Raw genomic sequence first — 17,726 nt, forward strand, 5'->3', positions numbered from 1 at the left:
CTAGCGTGAGATCTAAAACCCGCAGGACACCGGCCTTTGAAGCCTTGATTTGGCCAAGCCTGCAATAAATGTTTTTGAACAGCTAGAGTCCTGACTGTACCCAGCTGTGACGCAACAACCTGAAGAGGGCCCTCAAGACATCCCATAAATACAGATGAAACAATTTTGTTGGGGTGAATTGTCATAAATTTCTCCTTTCTGTTATGCTGGTAAAAAATAGATAAATAAAAGTTTTGATCAGAAGGTTGGTGGTTCGATCCCTGGCTCCTCCAGTCTGCATGTCAAGTATCCTTCGGTGTGGATGTGTGTGAATGTACTTAGAAAACACTATGTATAGAGAAAGTGCTTGTGAGAATGGGTGTGATTGGGTGAATGTGGCATGTTATGTAGAGTGCTTTGAGTACTCCGGAAGAGTAGAAAAGCGCTATATAAGAATCAGTCCATTTACCATTTAACTTACTTTTCCACCCCACATAACTTCAAATCCAATGTGTTTAATAACAACTGGATAGAGATGTGTTATGTCAAAGTTGGACTCAAATCCTTATTTTTCTTGCATATATAACATAGAGATTGACATGCAAATTGCTAGTTTGCAGTACTCCATCTCTCACACAGTCATACACACACAAGCCATTAAGAGATTAGATCTGAGCTGCTGGCCAACAACTCTGACAATTTAATTCCTAAATAAAAGGCGAGCTATCTTTACGGTCAGTTAAATAACATTTAAATAACCATCTGCTACACTATAAATACAACATTTATTCACATTTTTCACATAACTTCAAGCTTTTAAGCTGTGATAAAGGATGAAACACTAGAAGAGGCTCTGAATGCGAGAAACCACACAGGTCCATCAGTGGTCTTTGTTGGGAAGCGTGTGATGAATGGAATTTACAAATGACCAGCGATTAAATGTAGACCAAAGGCACTGGGATTTTCCTCTCCGGGAGCATGTCCTTGCTGTTTGTCCTGCAAAATGGATGCTGCTGGCACACTGACACACACTTCACAGTCTCAGCTTTGACCTTGCCTGGTTTTAACTCACGATTAAAAATAAAGGAGCTTTGAAGAATGTGTCCCACTAGGCCGGCTTTACAGTAAAAGTCATTGATATGAAGACATGGCAAGTAGGGGTGGGTGGATGATGTCTGTCTACTTATTTTGGATGTTCATGAGGAAGCTCAACATTCAATTCAATTCAGTTTTATTTATATAGCGCCAAATCACAACAACAGTCACCGCAATGCGCTTTATATTGTACAGTAGATTCTACAATAATAGATACAGAGAACAACCCAACAATCATATGACCCCCTATGAGCAAGGACTTTGGCGACAGTGGGAAGGAAAAACTCCCTTTTAACAGGAAGAAACCTCCGGCAGAACCAGGCTCAGGGAGGGGTGGAGACCGGTTGGGGTGAGAGACAGAAGACATTGTTCAATGTCAGCTCACAGAAATTGCAAGCAGTTCTCATCTTGGCAGGATCTCATCTTGAGTCATCATTTATCTATCACAATATTTTATATGTTCCCTTTTGTGGGTTTCCCACGCAAATTCTTCCTGATTACATTTTCTCAACTGTATGGGAAAATGAAAGAAACAAAAAAGTGTTATGACTGAAAGAAAAAGAAGCCATAAAACTTTGAGTTTGAGGTAATATGAGAGCAGCTTAACTAACTTCAAAAGTAGCTATCCTACCTACTTCAGCACTTCAGTTGTATCTTTTCTTTAGTAATTAACATTTTAGCCAACCTCTAATTAAAATAACAAACTCAGTAGTGTTTTATAGTTTTAAGAAACCTCAATAGAAAAGATAAGCTAATCGCTTTATATTTAGCCCTGTATCAATTACTGGACTGTGCTTGAGTCGATCTGCATGATCTACAGTTCAGTATTATCCTTATCCATCCTACAGTGGACCTTGGTTCCCCCCCCCTTTTTTTTACATCAACTCTCTTCTGACTGGCTGCCCCTTGAAAACAGAAGATTTGAAGAGGTGATGGGCGGGGCTTCTGTGCTCACTCAGAGCTGCAGAGACCACCATATTATCTATAACTGTTCTCTGTGAAACTATCCCGAAATATGAGTGGAAAAAATGTTGGTAACAGAGTGGTTTGGGTATTTGAGAAGTATACATTCTTTAGCTGATTATTGCTCTTTCCACAGAAGATCACTGCAGCAATGAAAACAGAAGCACTGTAATGGAAAAAGATGCTCCGTGTGTGTGTGTATGTTTCTGTGTGTGTGTGTGTGTGTGTGTGTGTGTGTGTGTGTGTGTGTGTGTGTGTGTGTGACCCCACACTGTATTGGCAAGTCAATATTTCAGAGGAAGTAGGACCCCAGGAGATACACTTAGCCCCAGTTACTTGAGAGTCACTGGAGAGTCTACAGATATTAACAGACACGAAAAACTTTGCACACAAGGAGGTTCATCCGAACACTGGCTGCTTAATGCATTCATTATCTGAGCTGTGTGAGCTGAGGCTACGGTTAAAAAAATAAACACACGTAGCTACTATCCGTACCATCTGTCTGCCCAGCTGATCTTCTTTTGAGATCTGTCACAAAAAAAAAAAAAAAAAAAAAAAGAGGATAACAGAGCAGCATTCTCACCTCAGGCTCCCACAAAAACACTCAGATCTCACTTATCAAATGGTGAATCAGAAATGGCAGCAGAGTGTTTCTAATAAAAATCCATCCCTCTGTCATTGTTTTACACAGAGACACTGTTACATTGAAGTGATAGTTGACACCTTAGGAGCTCCTTGACTTTGACAACTTAAAAACTTTAGACTTTGACTCCCCCCCCCCCCCAAAAAATGACTTAAATTATTTTATTTAGTAAAAGTGAAAATACAGCCAGAAATTTCTTCCTGTTAAAAGGGAGTTTTTCCTTCCAACTGTTGTCAAGCGATGCTCTTAATCTGATTGTTATAGTCTTTCCTGTATTATTTTAGGGTTATATTGCACCTTACAATATGAACTGCCGTGAAGCAATTGTTGTTGTGATTTGGTACTATACAAATTAAATTAAACTAAATTAAAATTGAATTGAATAAATAATACAACAACCATGGGAAAAACTGAGGTTAACTGAGTTTCTCATAGTCTTGGACATGTGAAAATGGGGTGGCAGAGAACAAACTCTGAATTCAGTGATTTACAAGTGACTAAACAGATTTAGCACTCAGCTATTACAGGTAACAAGGTAATTTCTTATGCAATATCGATAAAAAAGTGTCAGTACTGTTCAAATCTATGCAATATTTATTGGACAACTGTACAAATATATCAGCTACCAGCCCAGGTTGGTTTTTCTGGACGTTTTGTCTTTAACTTTGCTAATTTAGTGATTTACCCTACCCTGAGAAATCACAATGGTTAGCTTATAAAATGCAGTTAAGTAAATGTCTAGCCAGTGCTGTGTTGTGGAGACCTTGTTTGTGTGGTTAAAGTTAAGTGCTGGTAAGTGAATGTCACCCACCAAATGGCCTGTTCAAAGAAAATAATCCAATAGACAAGACAGTGAATTCTTTCTCACAAAGAACAAGTGTGTCTGCAGCTTTTATTTTCAGCTTGTCCAGTGGCTTTGAAAATGCCATTTACTTGCAGCACTAAACGGATGAACCTCGTTATTAAAAAAAAGAGAAAACAATAAAAAAAAAAAAAAAACGGCTAGAACATAATATGTCCTCAGTCATTTGAATAGGACGACTGCAGGCTACAAAGCAGGAGACTGTTTTGATAAATCTGTACCCTCCAAAAAACCCACCACAGCCAGATGGTGTAAATTCTTTTTGAGCCTGAGAAAAAACATTAATCACAGACATTCTCTAGAACTGCAGATAAAGTAAGCAAAGCATGCGAAAGCACAGGAGGAGAGCTTGCTAAAACAGGAACTGAGAAACAATCTGACCTTTACCATAAGAACTGAGCTCTGCTCAACTATTAACTGCAGCTTCTCCCTTTTTTGTGGAGCACTTCCACAGCATTTAGTACCAAAGTGTTTAATGCAGCTGCTCTATTTTCATACGACATCTGAAAATTAGTTTGCTCTTATCAGTTTGATAGATCACTAATTAAACTGAATGTATCAATGCCGTTCACACACACACACACACACACACACACACACAGTCCCAGCAGGTCAGATGACAGTGTAGTTCGTTTCTCTGCCCTCAAGCTTCTATGTCACCAGCCTGTGAACCAGGCCTGCTTGTTGACATGAAATATTGGTGACAAAAAGATGAGGGGGAGAGCAATGAGAAAGGAATGCCACACTTATTCTACCCACACACAAAACACACCCCACCACATATCAGCAGGACCACAGCCAACAACTTCAAAACATATCCACTGTGAGAGGCTGAAACAAACCCGGACGGCAGCAGACGCATGTACGCACATTCACACATGCATACACTTGCTCGTTATGTGGGACAGGTCAAACTCTTCAAACCCGTTTTTCCAGTTAAAACTGGAACCCCGTGCAGATAGAGCTACTGTGATCTTAGGGAACAGCAGGGCTGGAAAGTAATGGCTGCTGAGCATAGCGGATTCTTTTATAAACAAAACCCTCGACAGAGAGACAGAATCTACTTTATTCACCCTCCTGAGCATTTCTACTTTAAGCAGCAAAATTACAATGAAATGCAGTGAATATTAAGAGTGCTTCGCACAGTAAAACAATTTAATCTGGTAATAAACACAAATGGCTTTTAAGTACTGTAGTGTAGAAGATTATTTAAAAATATGACCAAGTGTTGAGACAAATTACTTATGAAAAATAAAAAATAGAATGACATGTTAACTGCTTTCAGACACGATACATGTATCGCCTCTCATCACTGGGCTCACCGCACTATAATTCTCCTGCTCATTATCTTAATTAATACGTTTTAATAGCTTTACTCCATGTCTTTCCCCACCTCTCTTTCCCAGTTTCCCTGTCCACTCTCCACCATCCTGCCTTGAACGAGAGATCTATTAAGCTCACTTCAAGCTTTTATTCATAGACTCTACTTGAGTAGTTTTTGCATGGCTCACAGTTCAAAATATAACCCCTATTTATCTCAAACATGAACTTGATGGTACCCTCACTTCATTCATTGTCTGAATGAAATCATTCTCCTGCCTCCCACCCTCCCTTTCAGCCAACTTTGTTCCAATTGGCAGAGCTGAAGGTGTGTTATGCATTAACCCCTTTCTCCAACATCAAACATCTGTGAACATCTGTCTGAAACCAAAAATTAGAGCAGAATAGGGATTATATGAAGATATGTTGAGCTCATCATTTGAATGTTTGGCTGTGCTTAGCATGAGAATCCACCTCGCACATATAGTATATATTTTGTCCCCCCTGCCTGCTGTCGGCTGGATGCCCTGGATGTTCCTGTTGACTACGGAGGATTCATTCTTAAGTTGTCTAAGCTCAAGTTATGCGAATCCTGATCCATACGAGTTCCCGAACCTCACGAAACAACATGTTTACACCTTGCTTGGCACAAGCCTTTGAAAATAATAATTTTCAGAGTGCAAAGGTGACATTTTAGCATCCAGTCTGAAAGCCCCTTCAGGGACGTGATACGTGGGCGTAATGACAGTGGGCACAAAGTAGGTGTCTGTGACTGAAACAGCTTCTTTTGGTGTTCACAGAGTGATGTAATGGGTGAGAATGTCCAAAACTGATTAGAGATTTGGACAGCATCTTCTCAGCAACCAGCTTGAGCGGGACTAGACCAGGGGCTGGCAACTCCAGGCCTCAAGGACCGGTGTCCTGCGGGTTTTATATCTAACCCTGGGTCAACACACCTGAATCAAACGATTAGTTCATTACCAGGCCTCTGGAGAACTTCAAGACATGTTGAGGAGCTAATTTAGCCATTTAAACCAGCTGTGTTGGGTCAAGGACACATCTAAAACCTGCAGGACACCGGCCCTCGAGGCCAAACTGCACATGAACTTATAACATGCCAAAAAACTCCCAAATACAAACAAGCCGGTGTAATCCAAAACCAAAACCTTCACTCTTCTCATCCAAAACATGTCAGGAATGACAATGTTGTGTTTATTTTACATGCTATATCACTTACGGGTAATTTGAACTGACAGACAAAGCAATCATGTGTGGCTATGTTTGAGACACAATACAATTCTGCTGAGTTGCTCTTTCTTCGTGCTGACTGATATCATTTTGGCAGTAAGCCGGGAAGTGTTGATGTGACACACTTACACGCGCACGTGCACAAAACATATACACCAACTTGGAGTCGCACTGTCAGCACCTCAAGCCACAGCCACAGGGACAAGACAGGAAGAGAGAAAGACGGGGATGGCTGATAAGAACAGAGAAACTCTGTTGATTGCATAAGTGCTGATTAGACAAAACAAAGGTTCTCCACAAGTTCCCTGCCACTTCTGTCTCCCGCTGCAAATAGTGACAATTTTAATGCAGTACATTGATAACGCTTATCGTGTTGTAGTAAGTTTGTTATGACTGCTGCTCCCAAGTACAAGAAGGAACTCTCCATGTCAATTTTAAGCCAGCACAGACAAGGATTTGTTCAAAAGTGTTCATGACGTTTTGACCTTATAGATGTGTAAGAACTTGGTCTCTTTCATAATGGGAACACTGCTCTATGAGAGAAATATGCTTAGCATCATAGCCTAAAAATAGAAAATGTAATGTAAGGACGGGTTTTGAATTCATCTTCCACTGAACCCATTTAACAGATCAAATATTTTCACGTCTGGATGGCTGACTGTCTTTTCGATTAAGCAACCTTTTATGGAGAGAGCCATAAAATGGCTGTAGACCCATCATTCACGTGGGTTTAATCCCCCATAAATGATATTCAGTCACTGTAGACACTAAAGTCAGCTGACAAGCGTGTGAGCGAGTCAAATTCGATGCGTCGCTGTGTGTGCTTGTGTGCATTTACGCTCTGTGACTCAGCAGAACACCTGAGGGTCTGTCTCTTAAAAATAGAAAGCCAAATATTTGTTAACAGATGAATACAGGCACAACTACCTGTTAAAAAAAATGACAGGACTGGAGACTGCAGTTGAGCGCCAGCTGGGTAGTTAGTTGGTAGGTAAATATTTTGTCCAAAAACTCTAACATGGCCAAATATACAGACTTCAGAAGCTAAAGATGGTTTTGTAAACCTCAGCATTACAGTGTGAACTTGTTTGGCTTCGACACCAGTAATCCTCCATTACTGCCATGTTAAAAAGACACAAAATCCTGGATAAATAACAATATTTATCTTACCAAAGGAACCCATTTAGCGGGCAACCGCAAGAAACCACCACCTTGCACATACCCATTTGCAAACTGCAATCAGGTCTGTGTGTGTACATGGACAAGTGCCAAGCATGCACACTTACCAAAAAATAAATAAATAAAAAATGGTGAGCTCTGGCTAGCAGAAAAAGAAAAGGTGCTCTTTTTTCTTACAAAAGACAGAACAGTATGTGCAGCCACCAAATAATAACAGGACCTTTACAGATTTATAGGGGAAATTCAAAATACACGGTACAGTTCAAAATAATTCTTTATTTAAGGGGACTTCATTTTTTATTTTCAATGGATTTGGGGCAACTGGTCTGTTCGCTCACTACCTGAAACGAGCCCTGTCAGAGAACCATTAAAAAGGCCTAGAGACCAGTAAATGAAACACTGGTTTCTATGGAAAAAAAAAAAAAGTATTTGCTGAGAAGTTTGTGAGTTGTTACTGGAGGTCGCAGCTGTCGCTAGTGGAAATCAGGTGCAAAGAGGCAAACAGTGCCGCAGCTCATCTCCGTTTAAGGCCACCCCTTCCTTTAGGCCGGCTTTTTTCTGATCACTTGCATGATTCAAAGATAAGATTTGAACAGGAAGATTGTGGTTTGTCTGAGACTGACATTTGCGGCATATCCTTTTCTCTGTGACATCATACAGAGACAGGAGTACGGGAAAAACTAGCTTGAAATCTAAAACAGTGATTAGAGTAGTCTGAAGCCTGAGCTTTTGGCTCATTAGGATTGCTGACACAAACACTGACCCGATCATTTGAAACCTTGACCACGTTTAATGTGAGCATCCACCGCTGTGGAAAAAAACAACAACAACAACAAAGAAACATCAGGGAAAGACTAGTACTCTGCAAAAAATACAGCGAGTGGACTGCTAATGGGTTAAAGTCATTTTCTCTGATGAAGCCCCTTTCCAATTGTTTGGGGTAAGTGCATAAAGGACTGTCCGGAGAAGAAAAGGTGAGTGCTGCCATCAGTCCTGTCTCATGCAAATAGTAAAGCATCCCATTTGTAGGGCTGCTTCTAATCAAACAGAGTGGGCTCACTCACAATTTTACCAACGAACACAGCCATGAATACAGAATGCTACCAAAACATCCTCCGACAGCAACTTCTTCAAACCATCCAAGAACAGTTTGGTGAAGAACAATGCCTTTTCCAGCACCGTGCCATAAGGCTAAAGTGATAACCAAGTGGCTTGGGGAACAAAACATTGATATTTCAGGTCCATGGCTAGGAAACTCCACAGACCTTAATCCAATTGAGAACTTGTGGTCAATGCTCAAGAGGCAAGTGGACAAACAAAAACCCAATAATTCTGTCAAACTCCAACCATTGATTATTAAAAAAAGAATGGGTTGCCATTAGTCAGGATTTGGTCCAGAAGTTGACTGACAGCATGCCATTGCGATTTGAAGAGGTCTTGAAAAAGAAGGAGCAACACTGCAAATATTGACTCTTTGCATAGACGGGATGTAATTGTCAATAAAAGCCTTTAGGACTTATAAAGTGCGTGTAATTAACCATGATACATCACAGAAACAACCAACATAAAGATCTAAAAACACTGAAGCAGCAAACTCATTTTTCAAAACTTTTGGCTGTGACTGTAAAATATGTAGGTGTCTTAAAGGGGAGGCGACCGTGGTTCAGGTGGTTGGGAAGCTCATCTGTAACCGGAAGGTTGCCAGTTCGATCCCCCAGCTCTCTCTGTCCTGGTCGTTGAGTTCTTGGGCAAGACACTTTACCCTACCGCCTACTGGTGTTGGCCAGAGGGGTCGATGGCGCGATATGGCAGCCTCGCTTCTGTCAGTCTGCCCCAGGGCAGCTGTGGCTACAACTGTAGTTTGCCTGGATCAGTGTGTGAATGTGAGAGTGAATGAATCGTGGAATTGTAAAGAGCTTTGGGTGCCTAGAAAAGCGCTATATAAATGCATTCCATTAAAGTGGACTATTCACATATTTATAGACGTGACATTTAGCAATAAAAGAAAAATATGAATATAATGTAAGATTAAAGTTTGTTTTGTTATGTTATAAAAAGAGTGGGAGAAGACAATAATATTTTTACAACACATAAAGCAAAACGAATGCAAGGGCAGTAAGTAGGTCCAACTTCAAAGTGATTCATAAACAGCATTTAATTAAAAACCAATTTTTTTTGTGTGAATGTCTGTACAAGGTTCAGTTATCTGTACAATTCCAGCTTTTAGTTGTAACTAACAGTCATTGCACAACCTGGCAACCGCTTTCTACAAAACTGCACATTTTTCTAGAACCATAACACTATTTGTATTCCAGTAAACCCAATCTCTACCAGGAGTTACAGGAACTCTTCCTCTCTAGAAAGTCAAAACAAAAAAAACAAGGACAGATGGGAAGAGGCAAAAACTAGGAAACTGGAAAGAACTGGAGGCAGTGATGGGGGGGGGGGGGGGGGGGGGGGCACAGAGCGAGAAAGCGGGAGACGAGAGACACACCCACCATAAAAACAGGAGTGGGGACATAGGTTTGTTCTGACAGCCCTATCATGTTGAGATTGGGTAATCTTTTACTCAACATCATAAAACATTCCTTAGAGGCTCAAATAGAAGCTGTAAATACTGCAGGTTCCCGGGCTCATGTTCACAGCTATTTCAGACTTTCTCTAATCCACACAGCATCAAAAGCATACGTACAGGCTCGATTACATACATGCACTCACTTAAATCCTTTTTAAATGGTGCTGAAGGTTCTACAAGGTCTTTTAACTATACAAGGCCAAGACCTATTTACTTTTCATTAGTGATCATGATTGATTACAACTAATAGTTTCTCTTTGCCATCTTAAGAAGGATTTGTTGAACACCCCGTGATGTGTGTATGTCTTTGATCACAACTGTATATCCATGTCTGTGCAAATGTGCAGGGAGTATCACAAGCACCAGCACGAGTGTATCTGTGCTTGCTTCACAGGCACAGAAGTTAAGAGGCTGATGTGTCAGGGCACGTCAAAGCCAACAGTTAAGTTTAGATTAAACAAAAAAGAAAACAAATATCCTCCTCGCCCCTCTGCGAGGGACCACGAGGGTCAGCGTGGACTCAGCGTGCAGTTCTTAATTTCACGCTGAGCTGTCTGCAAAGCAAACAAACCGCCTGCTAGAAAAGTGAACCTGACATTCATGTTGTTTACTGCATTCATGTGAGAATGTAATGCAGTGTAATAAGAGTCCTTGGCCCTGTTCTTTTTATCGGCAGCACTTTGTTTCTTTTTCATGGCTTTGACCCAAACGCAGTGGTCCCAGGAGCTGCTCGTGCTGTCAGGTGGTTGAAACTATGTGCACATATGGAACATCATCAGTGCCTTTCATATTAAATCCAATGTTTTTATACAGTGGATGTTAGAAACGCATACAGACATCTGTGGCTTTTAACTACATCCTTATTTGCCAATAGTTTTCTTACTTAATTATTTCTTAATTTTTTTAGTTACCCGAGTAATTCACGGATTTTAAAAAAAAAAGTAAACAAACAGTGCAAACCCACCATCACAAACTTCTGAAGTTTCGATTTTCTTGTTATGTCCAAATGAGGTGGAGAAAGCTGTCAGCTGTTCTAAAAGTACTCACCTCACAGGGTTTGAATTTCAAGCTAATCTTATGAATTTATTTTAGAAATCCTTCATTTACACCAAACTCTAACCACTACATGGCCCATAAAATCTCATTTTTAATCTGTTTTGGAAATATACCCACAGCCTAACAGACAAACGGTCATTAAACCAGAGCACACAATAACAGGGTGGGTGGGAGGGGCAGATAAGTGCCCGAACGCCGATAAACTGCAGACAATGTGGACGGCCTTGACAACCACCAACAAAAGCACCAGAGACTCAAGATCATACCCATCGTTAAAAATACTATAGGTTTATACACAAGTCAGAAAACATCAAAGAATTACAAATACAGTAAAGAGAACATAGGACGGACATACAGGTTCCCTTTACTCTGCATTCGTGTGTCCAGCCACACCCATCTTCAAACTCAAACCTTTATCTGGCTTTGAATTATTGTACACACCTGAGACCAGAGGCATTTCACACAAGAACCCTGGACAACATCTGGAAAAACAGGTCTGTGCTTTTGTAGGAGGCTAACTTGAGTTATATTGCACAGTTACACACTACTAGACACTATTGCACTGACAAAAATCTGTCTCCAGACATGCAAACAAAACAAGAAAAACCCCCACAAAGTAATGCTATTGTGGTTACTGGGTGGAGATTTTGCATCACTGAGCTTGTGGTTAGATGGCAACAATCTATATGTCATAAATTACACACAATCAATCTTCCACAGTGCCGTTACTTCACTGGATGGTTATAAAGATCATTTTGCTTAATTCAAGTATCAAAATATAATGATTTTACTAGTAAACTCACTTCATACTTAAAATGACAACTTCGTGCATGATGATATTGCTTGTGGCGATCCTTCATTGTGACAAGATTAGTATTCCTAATAAAGATTTTCTAAAGCATTTGTCACTTAATCCTAATGGCATTTTCAAAAGACAACTCCTCAGGGGCAAAATGCAAGCCAATAAAATACACGAATTACAACATGTGAGAGTCTGTTGACAGAGTGCACGTGGATCTCCAGGAAATTCGCGGTTCACTTGTGTTTGTGTGCTTTCTAAATTTTGCCTGATGTCCAGTGTGCACTAAGCCAATTACACAAGAGCCACAAGCAAGGCCATTTTACCATCACCTTTTCATTAAATTATAGAGGAACGAGTAATAGAAGTATGGCCTTTAACCATGTTCCATAAACTTATATGAGAGGTTTTAATTTACCAGTGAGTGTTCGGACTTATGTCTGTAGTAGTTAATTATCACAGAAGCAACTAGTTTCTTCTATAGGACGGCTGGGCTATGTAAAATAAGTGAGTGCAATCCTTGTCTCCTGAGATACCAGGATCTCCAGATATCCAGAAGCTCAGAGGAGAGCTACCTTTCCTTTGTGTCAAAGGCAGCCTGCTGAGGTGGCTGGAGCATCTAATCAGAATGTCTTATGGGCACCTTCCACTGTGGAGATTTTCCAGGCACACAGCTGACAGGAGACCTCGGTGTAGATCTAGAACTCACTAGAGAGATTATTAATCTCATCCGACCTGCGAGTACCTCAGAAATCTCCCACGGGAAACTGGAAAATGCTACTAGGGAAACAAATGTCTGCTTTTGTATGTCATTAAAATTTGATCTCATCTAATAAGGTCACTTCATAGTCCATCTGAAATGTCACGTCATGTTGACAGAAAAGGCTAGTGGGAATAACACACACACTCATTTCCTGTGTGTGTGTGAGTGTGTAACAGACACTGGTATCTATTCAAAACAGTCTTGACTATGACTTAATAGCCAAACTCTAAAATCAAAATGTAAATTCAGTGGTTTTGATTACGTGGAGCAAAACCCTGTGAAAAATCTGTGTGTGCGCTTCGAAGCTGCAGGATGCCATCGCTGTGGTAACTGATGCCGAGCTGCAGTGAGAGGAACTCGAGTTGCAGGCAGGGAGCCGGGTCACAGGAGAAGCAGGGGGTGCACAGGAAATTAAGCCTGCACATACTATAACCACGTTAAAGCCGTCCACCACAGCCTGAACATAGGCTCCTCAGTCACAGCGTGAAGGCTGACATGGTAAAGGTAATACTCTGAGGTATGTTCAGACTCTGCAGTGTTTTTGCAGTATTTGCAAGAATGTCAACATAGCAAATATTAAATCATCCCTTACTGTTAAAAACAGTTTTAAAGAACGTTTGAGGGTTTGTTTTTTTTTATAACTGTCCAGCTTTCATACCAATAGTCATATAAAAACAAACAGATATGTGTTAGCGGAAATAGATAACATCAACTCGCATAACAGCAGCTCTCAGACCACAGATTATCATCTCCTGTAAATAACATTACTTGTGCTGCCTGTCTTGAATTAGCTGAAACCATAACAGAACAGCTAGGTATGCATTTCAGCTGTTTCCGTGAATCCCACTGTGAACCCCCACTCCAACTGACCCAAAGTACAGATTCAGAAATGATATGGTTCTTCGTGACTACAGACAAATTTCACTAGGTTTTATGGAACAAATCGCTCACCACATCAAGGTGGACCGCAGCCCTGAAAGTTTCTCTGCATTTCCCAGAAAAGCAGATGTGAGAACCGAATGTTCAGCTTAGTCAGAGCAGACATTATACGGCCAGCTTCTGATATAAGAACAAAGAGGATGATGGGCATCAAGTGCCCTGCCACCTAGATACTCTTTCTAGGAGACATTCTAGCATAAACCAAACAGTAGTGAGAATGCACCTGAAGGTTTTGTGTTACGTGTGGGGAAAGAGCAGCTTCAAAGAATGTCTAACCCAGATTTTCTCTACACTGGCTGAAGTTTGTGTGAAAAAAGCCTCTTTCCCAACAACCTACATGCAAATCCTGGCCCCTCCACATTGCATGACTAGGATGTCATCAAGGAGAAATGCAGTGACTAGCACTGAGTCTTACTCACAGCAGGCTAATCTACATAAAAGGCATGACATTTGAAAGTACTTGGTTTAACTTTCTGCTGAGAGTCTTTCAAATTATGTCCTTAATTAAATTACACTGACTATAACGTTTGCTTGGCAGAGCAATACTTATTTGACTTAACATTTTAATGTGGTTAAAAAAAAAACAATACTCCAGTTAATTTATAAGTGTTTCTAATTGTGTTAAAAAGATGATTAACCTTAAGGTCAGACTGCTGTGTTTCTTTTGTTCCAGCATTCAACTCTGCACAGGTTTAGTCAAGTTCCCCCAAAAATCCGCAACAGTTATTTCAGGGCACTTTTTAGGATTAGGTGAAGATCATAGAAGGTTATAGACGGAAGCCCCAGCAATCCGTCCACCTCACATGAGCAAGCACTTAGCAAGAGCAGGGAGAAAAAATGAAACCTAACAGAAAGGTGGCCATCTGCCGAAACTAGCGGGGGCGAGAGAAAAAGATGCACAAATTTATTGCCCTTGCTAAATCTCATCAGCTTGTCAGCATATAAGACGACTTGTACAGATGTCATAAACAGATGTTTATCTGTTGTGTTACATCAGTTCTGCTCTGGCTCAAATTTTTAATCACAAGATGGCGTGATAAAGAGAAGAGATCAAAGTCTTTGAAATCTATTTTAATGTATGGTTATTTTTTCTGTCACAATAGAGGGAGAAATAAAGAAGAGCAAAAATAATAAGTACCGGTACTGGAGTCAACTATGACTCATAGCAGCAACGAGAGGCCCGAACATTTTCTCCACTGTAACCTTCAAACTGAAGACTTTAAACACACAAACTTCTCATATTGTCAAAATTACTTAAAGAAAATCTCTCTGTCAAGATTTCAACACTGTAAGCACCTAGATTTACAGTGTGTGTGTTTTTGTATGCACTGCAGTTTATTACCATAGCCTCCCACCTTGCCAGCCGAGCTCACTTCGATGAGCTGCAGATACATCTTGGCCAAATATCACACAGCACTATGCACCACTACAGCAACTCAAAACTCAATTTCCAACACTTGATTAGAGCTAAATGAATTGTTACAGTGAAAGAGACAACATGCCGACAAAGTCCAATGACAGGATATTAATGATACTACAAGATTTAGACACAGTAAGCCAGTGTGTATGTGTGTGTGTCTGTGTCTTTGACCTTCAGATGAGAAGCCTGAGGAAGGAAAAATATACTGCAGCGGGAGATAGCGTCAGTGTTTGTAAATCGTCCTGAGAGCGAGTGTGAACACGTGAGCCTGTGTGTGTGTGTGTGTGTGTGTGTGTGTGTGTGTGTGTGTGTGTGTGTGTGTGTGTGTGTGTGTGTGAGGCAAAAGAGAGAAGTAAAACTGGGAAGTGTTATGGTATCTCAAAACACAAACCTGCCTAGCTTTCAACAGAGAACTTTCTGTCTGTCAAGTGATCAAGAGAACTACAACTACTTCGAGAAATAAACCTACTTATGGAACCTCACAACAACCTTCTGTTAGACAGATATAGCAAATGATTAAGACGACACTTTGATAAACTTGAACGAATACGTTTTTCAAGAAAAAGGGCATCTACCACTGAGAGACCATCTCTAGACAAAATACTTGACCCACATGCAGGAGTTGTGGTGCAGGTAGGATATATCTCAGGAATTAAACTTTCATTTACTCTTAAATTAAGCGATTTGATAAAGGGAAAGGTTTAAATAACCAGTGTCACACTTCTACTGAAAAGAGTTGAAAAAACGACCAGTCATATTTTTGAGAGCAAACTTAACCCCTGACTCTGTGGGTACAGATTCCCCTGACTTTGACTTGAAGATGCCAAAACACCAGCTTGACTACTGCATTTTTCAGCATGTGGCTTTCAGAGGTCTTATAAGCGAAAACATTGCTGGAGCTCTGATTACTTCATCGTCTCCTCCATGCACCTAAGAAGTGGATGAAGCTGTACCAGAAACATTTGCTGGCACCGTACACTGCTGAACCAAATCACAGGTTTCACTCCTGCGTTATCACACCATATCACCAGCACCAAGATTTCCACAAACCTTTTTTGAACTCCTCCAGCATGGCGTCCAGCTTGGTGTCGTGGAAGACGAAGTGGACCGGATGGTTGTAGAATTTGGTGATGGTCTTCAAGGTGGTGCAGTCGTCTGGGTCCACGAAGGCCAGATCCTTGACGAAGAGGATGTCCACGATGTTGGAGCGCTCGTCTTCGTACACGGGTATCCTGGTGTAGCCGCTCTCCATGATCTCGGACATGGTGTTGAAGTCCAACACAGCGTCGCTGTGGATCATGAAGCAGTTGTTGATTGGCGTCATGACATCCTCCACTGTTTTAGTCCGGAGCTCCAGCGCTCCTTGGATCATGTTCAGCTCCTCTTTCACCAGGTCATTGTAGGGCTCGGTGACTTTTAACATCTCCACTAGCTTCTCTCTGTTGTACACGGTGCCGATCTCCTGGCCCAGCACGCAGTCGAGGAGTTTGCTAATGGGCCAGGACAGAGGGAAAGTCAACAGCATGAAAAGCTTGGTGAGGACGATGGTGTTCGCCCCGACTGCTAATCCGTGTCGGGAGCAAAGAGCCTGGGGGACAATCTCGCCAAATATTACGATGCCGACAGTGGAGGCGACGACTGCTCCGACCCCGGACTTGGTGAGGTCGTCCAGGAGGATGGTGAGCGTAGTGTTGACCAGGACATTACCGAGCAGCAGTGAGCACAACAGGTAGTTGCCCTTCCTACGAATGGGCTCGATCTTCCGCGCGTACTTCTTCTCCTTCTCTGTGCCGCAGTTCTGCACGATGCGCAATTCCATCGGATCCAGCGCCATCAGTCCCAGGTTGAGCCCGCTGAACATACCGGACAGCACCAGCAGGAAGCAGATGAGGATAATCTGCAGCCAGATGGGCAGGAGGGACTTCTTCGCTTCCACCACGCGCAGCCTGCCGTCTTCTTCGTCCATCAGGTACCACTTCTGATCCCGGGCGTCCAGGACGCACAAGCCGAACACTTTCACCATCTCATTCTTACGGAGCTGCTTGATGCTGAGGGAGACTGTCCCTGAGGTGTTTTCGTCGTTTACCTTCATGGGTCCCCTAACATCAATATCATTCTGATCTTTGGGACAAGTCCTGTTTAACCATTTATCTGAGAAATCATCATCTTCTTTATTACTGACGAACAGTTTACCGAACCCGATGATATCCGAGCTGTTGGGGAACAAGTGGAGCCCGTAGACCCTTAAGGAGATGTCGCTCCCCTCGGTCACCTGAATATCTCCCCTTTCGGTGGTCTCGGCTGGCTTGTCGCTCTTCTCTAGCCTCATGCCGAGTATCCGCGTGGTTTCCCTCGAGTCTGAAACCGAAGCTTCAACCAGCCTCGTCGCAAAAACGTATGAAAACACGAATAAAGTTAACGTAAATCCCCAGCCACTCGAATCCATCGCCATGTTTGTTTCGCTCTCTGCCAACAGGCGAACTGACGTCACCTACTCGTTTCCACAAGCCCGCCTCCAAATTTACATATAAATATCACCCAATCGGAAGCGTTTACGTCACTAAAACTTGGGCCGAGCCCCAACAGTTTCATTTTTTTAAGGTCGACTGACGAAATTTCTTTTAAAGGTGGACCGTGTGGGAGCAGACGAAAATCAACGCATGAATGATAAACATTCACGATAAACAAATTTTAAATACACAAGTCATCCAATAATCACCTTTTATGATATTTTCCCACAACGATTACATATATATATATATATATATATATATATATATATATATATATATATATATATATATATATAAATAAAACTTAATTATTGTGAAAAAAGATAAACAGTGTTACAAAGTAATTAACGTGGTCTTTAACTTCATTTTTAT

At 41.4% G+C, this 17,726-nt stretch overlaps 1 protein-coding gene across 2 annotated transcripts in view; it reads right to left on the reverse strand.

Annotated features, from left to right (window-relative positions):
• Positions 1 to 17,337, reverse strand: part of cnnm4b (cyclin and CBS domain divalent metal cation transport mediator 4b) — a 51,242-nt gene extending 33,905 nt beyond the window's left edge. For both annotated transcript variants that reach the window (XM_086315331.1, XM_086315332.1), the window contains exon 1: positions 15,892 to 17,337. In XM_086315331.1, the coding sequence (XP_086171457.1) occupies positions 15,892 to 17,293 (1,402 nt within the window). In that variant the 5' untranslated portion in view covers positions 17,294 to 17,337. The remainder of the gene's footprint in view (positions 1 to 15,891) is intronic.
• Between the last annotated feature and the right edge of the window lie 389 nt (positions 17,338 to 17,726).

Source organism: Aulonocara sp. 'chitande type north' Nkhata Bay, linkage group LG12 (genome assembly GCF_057382095.1).
Source record: "Aulonocara sp. 'chitande type north' Nkhata Bay isolate Kocher_YH1m ecotype deep benthic linkage group LG12, A_spYH_male_GT1.1, whole genome shotgun sequence".
Classification (NCBI taxonomy): Eukaryota; Metazoa; Chordata; class Actinopteri; order Cichliformes; family Cichlidae; genus Aulonocara; species Aulonocara sp. 'chitande type north' Nkhata Bay.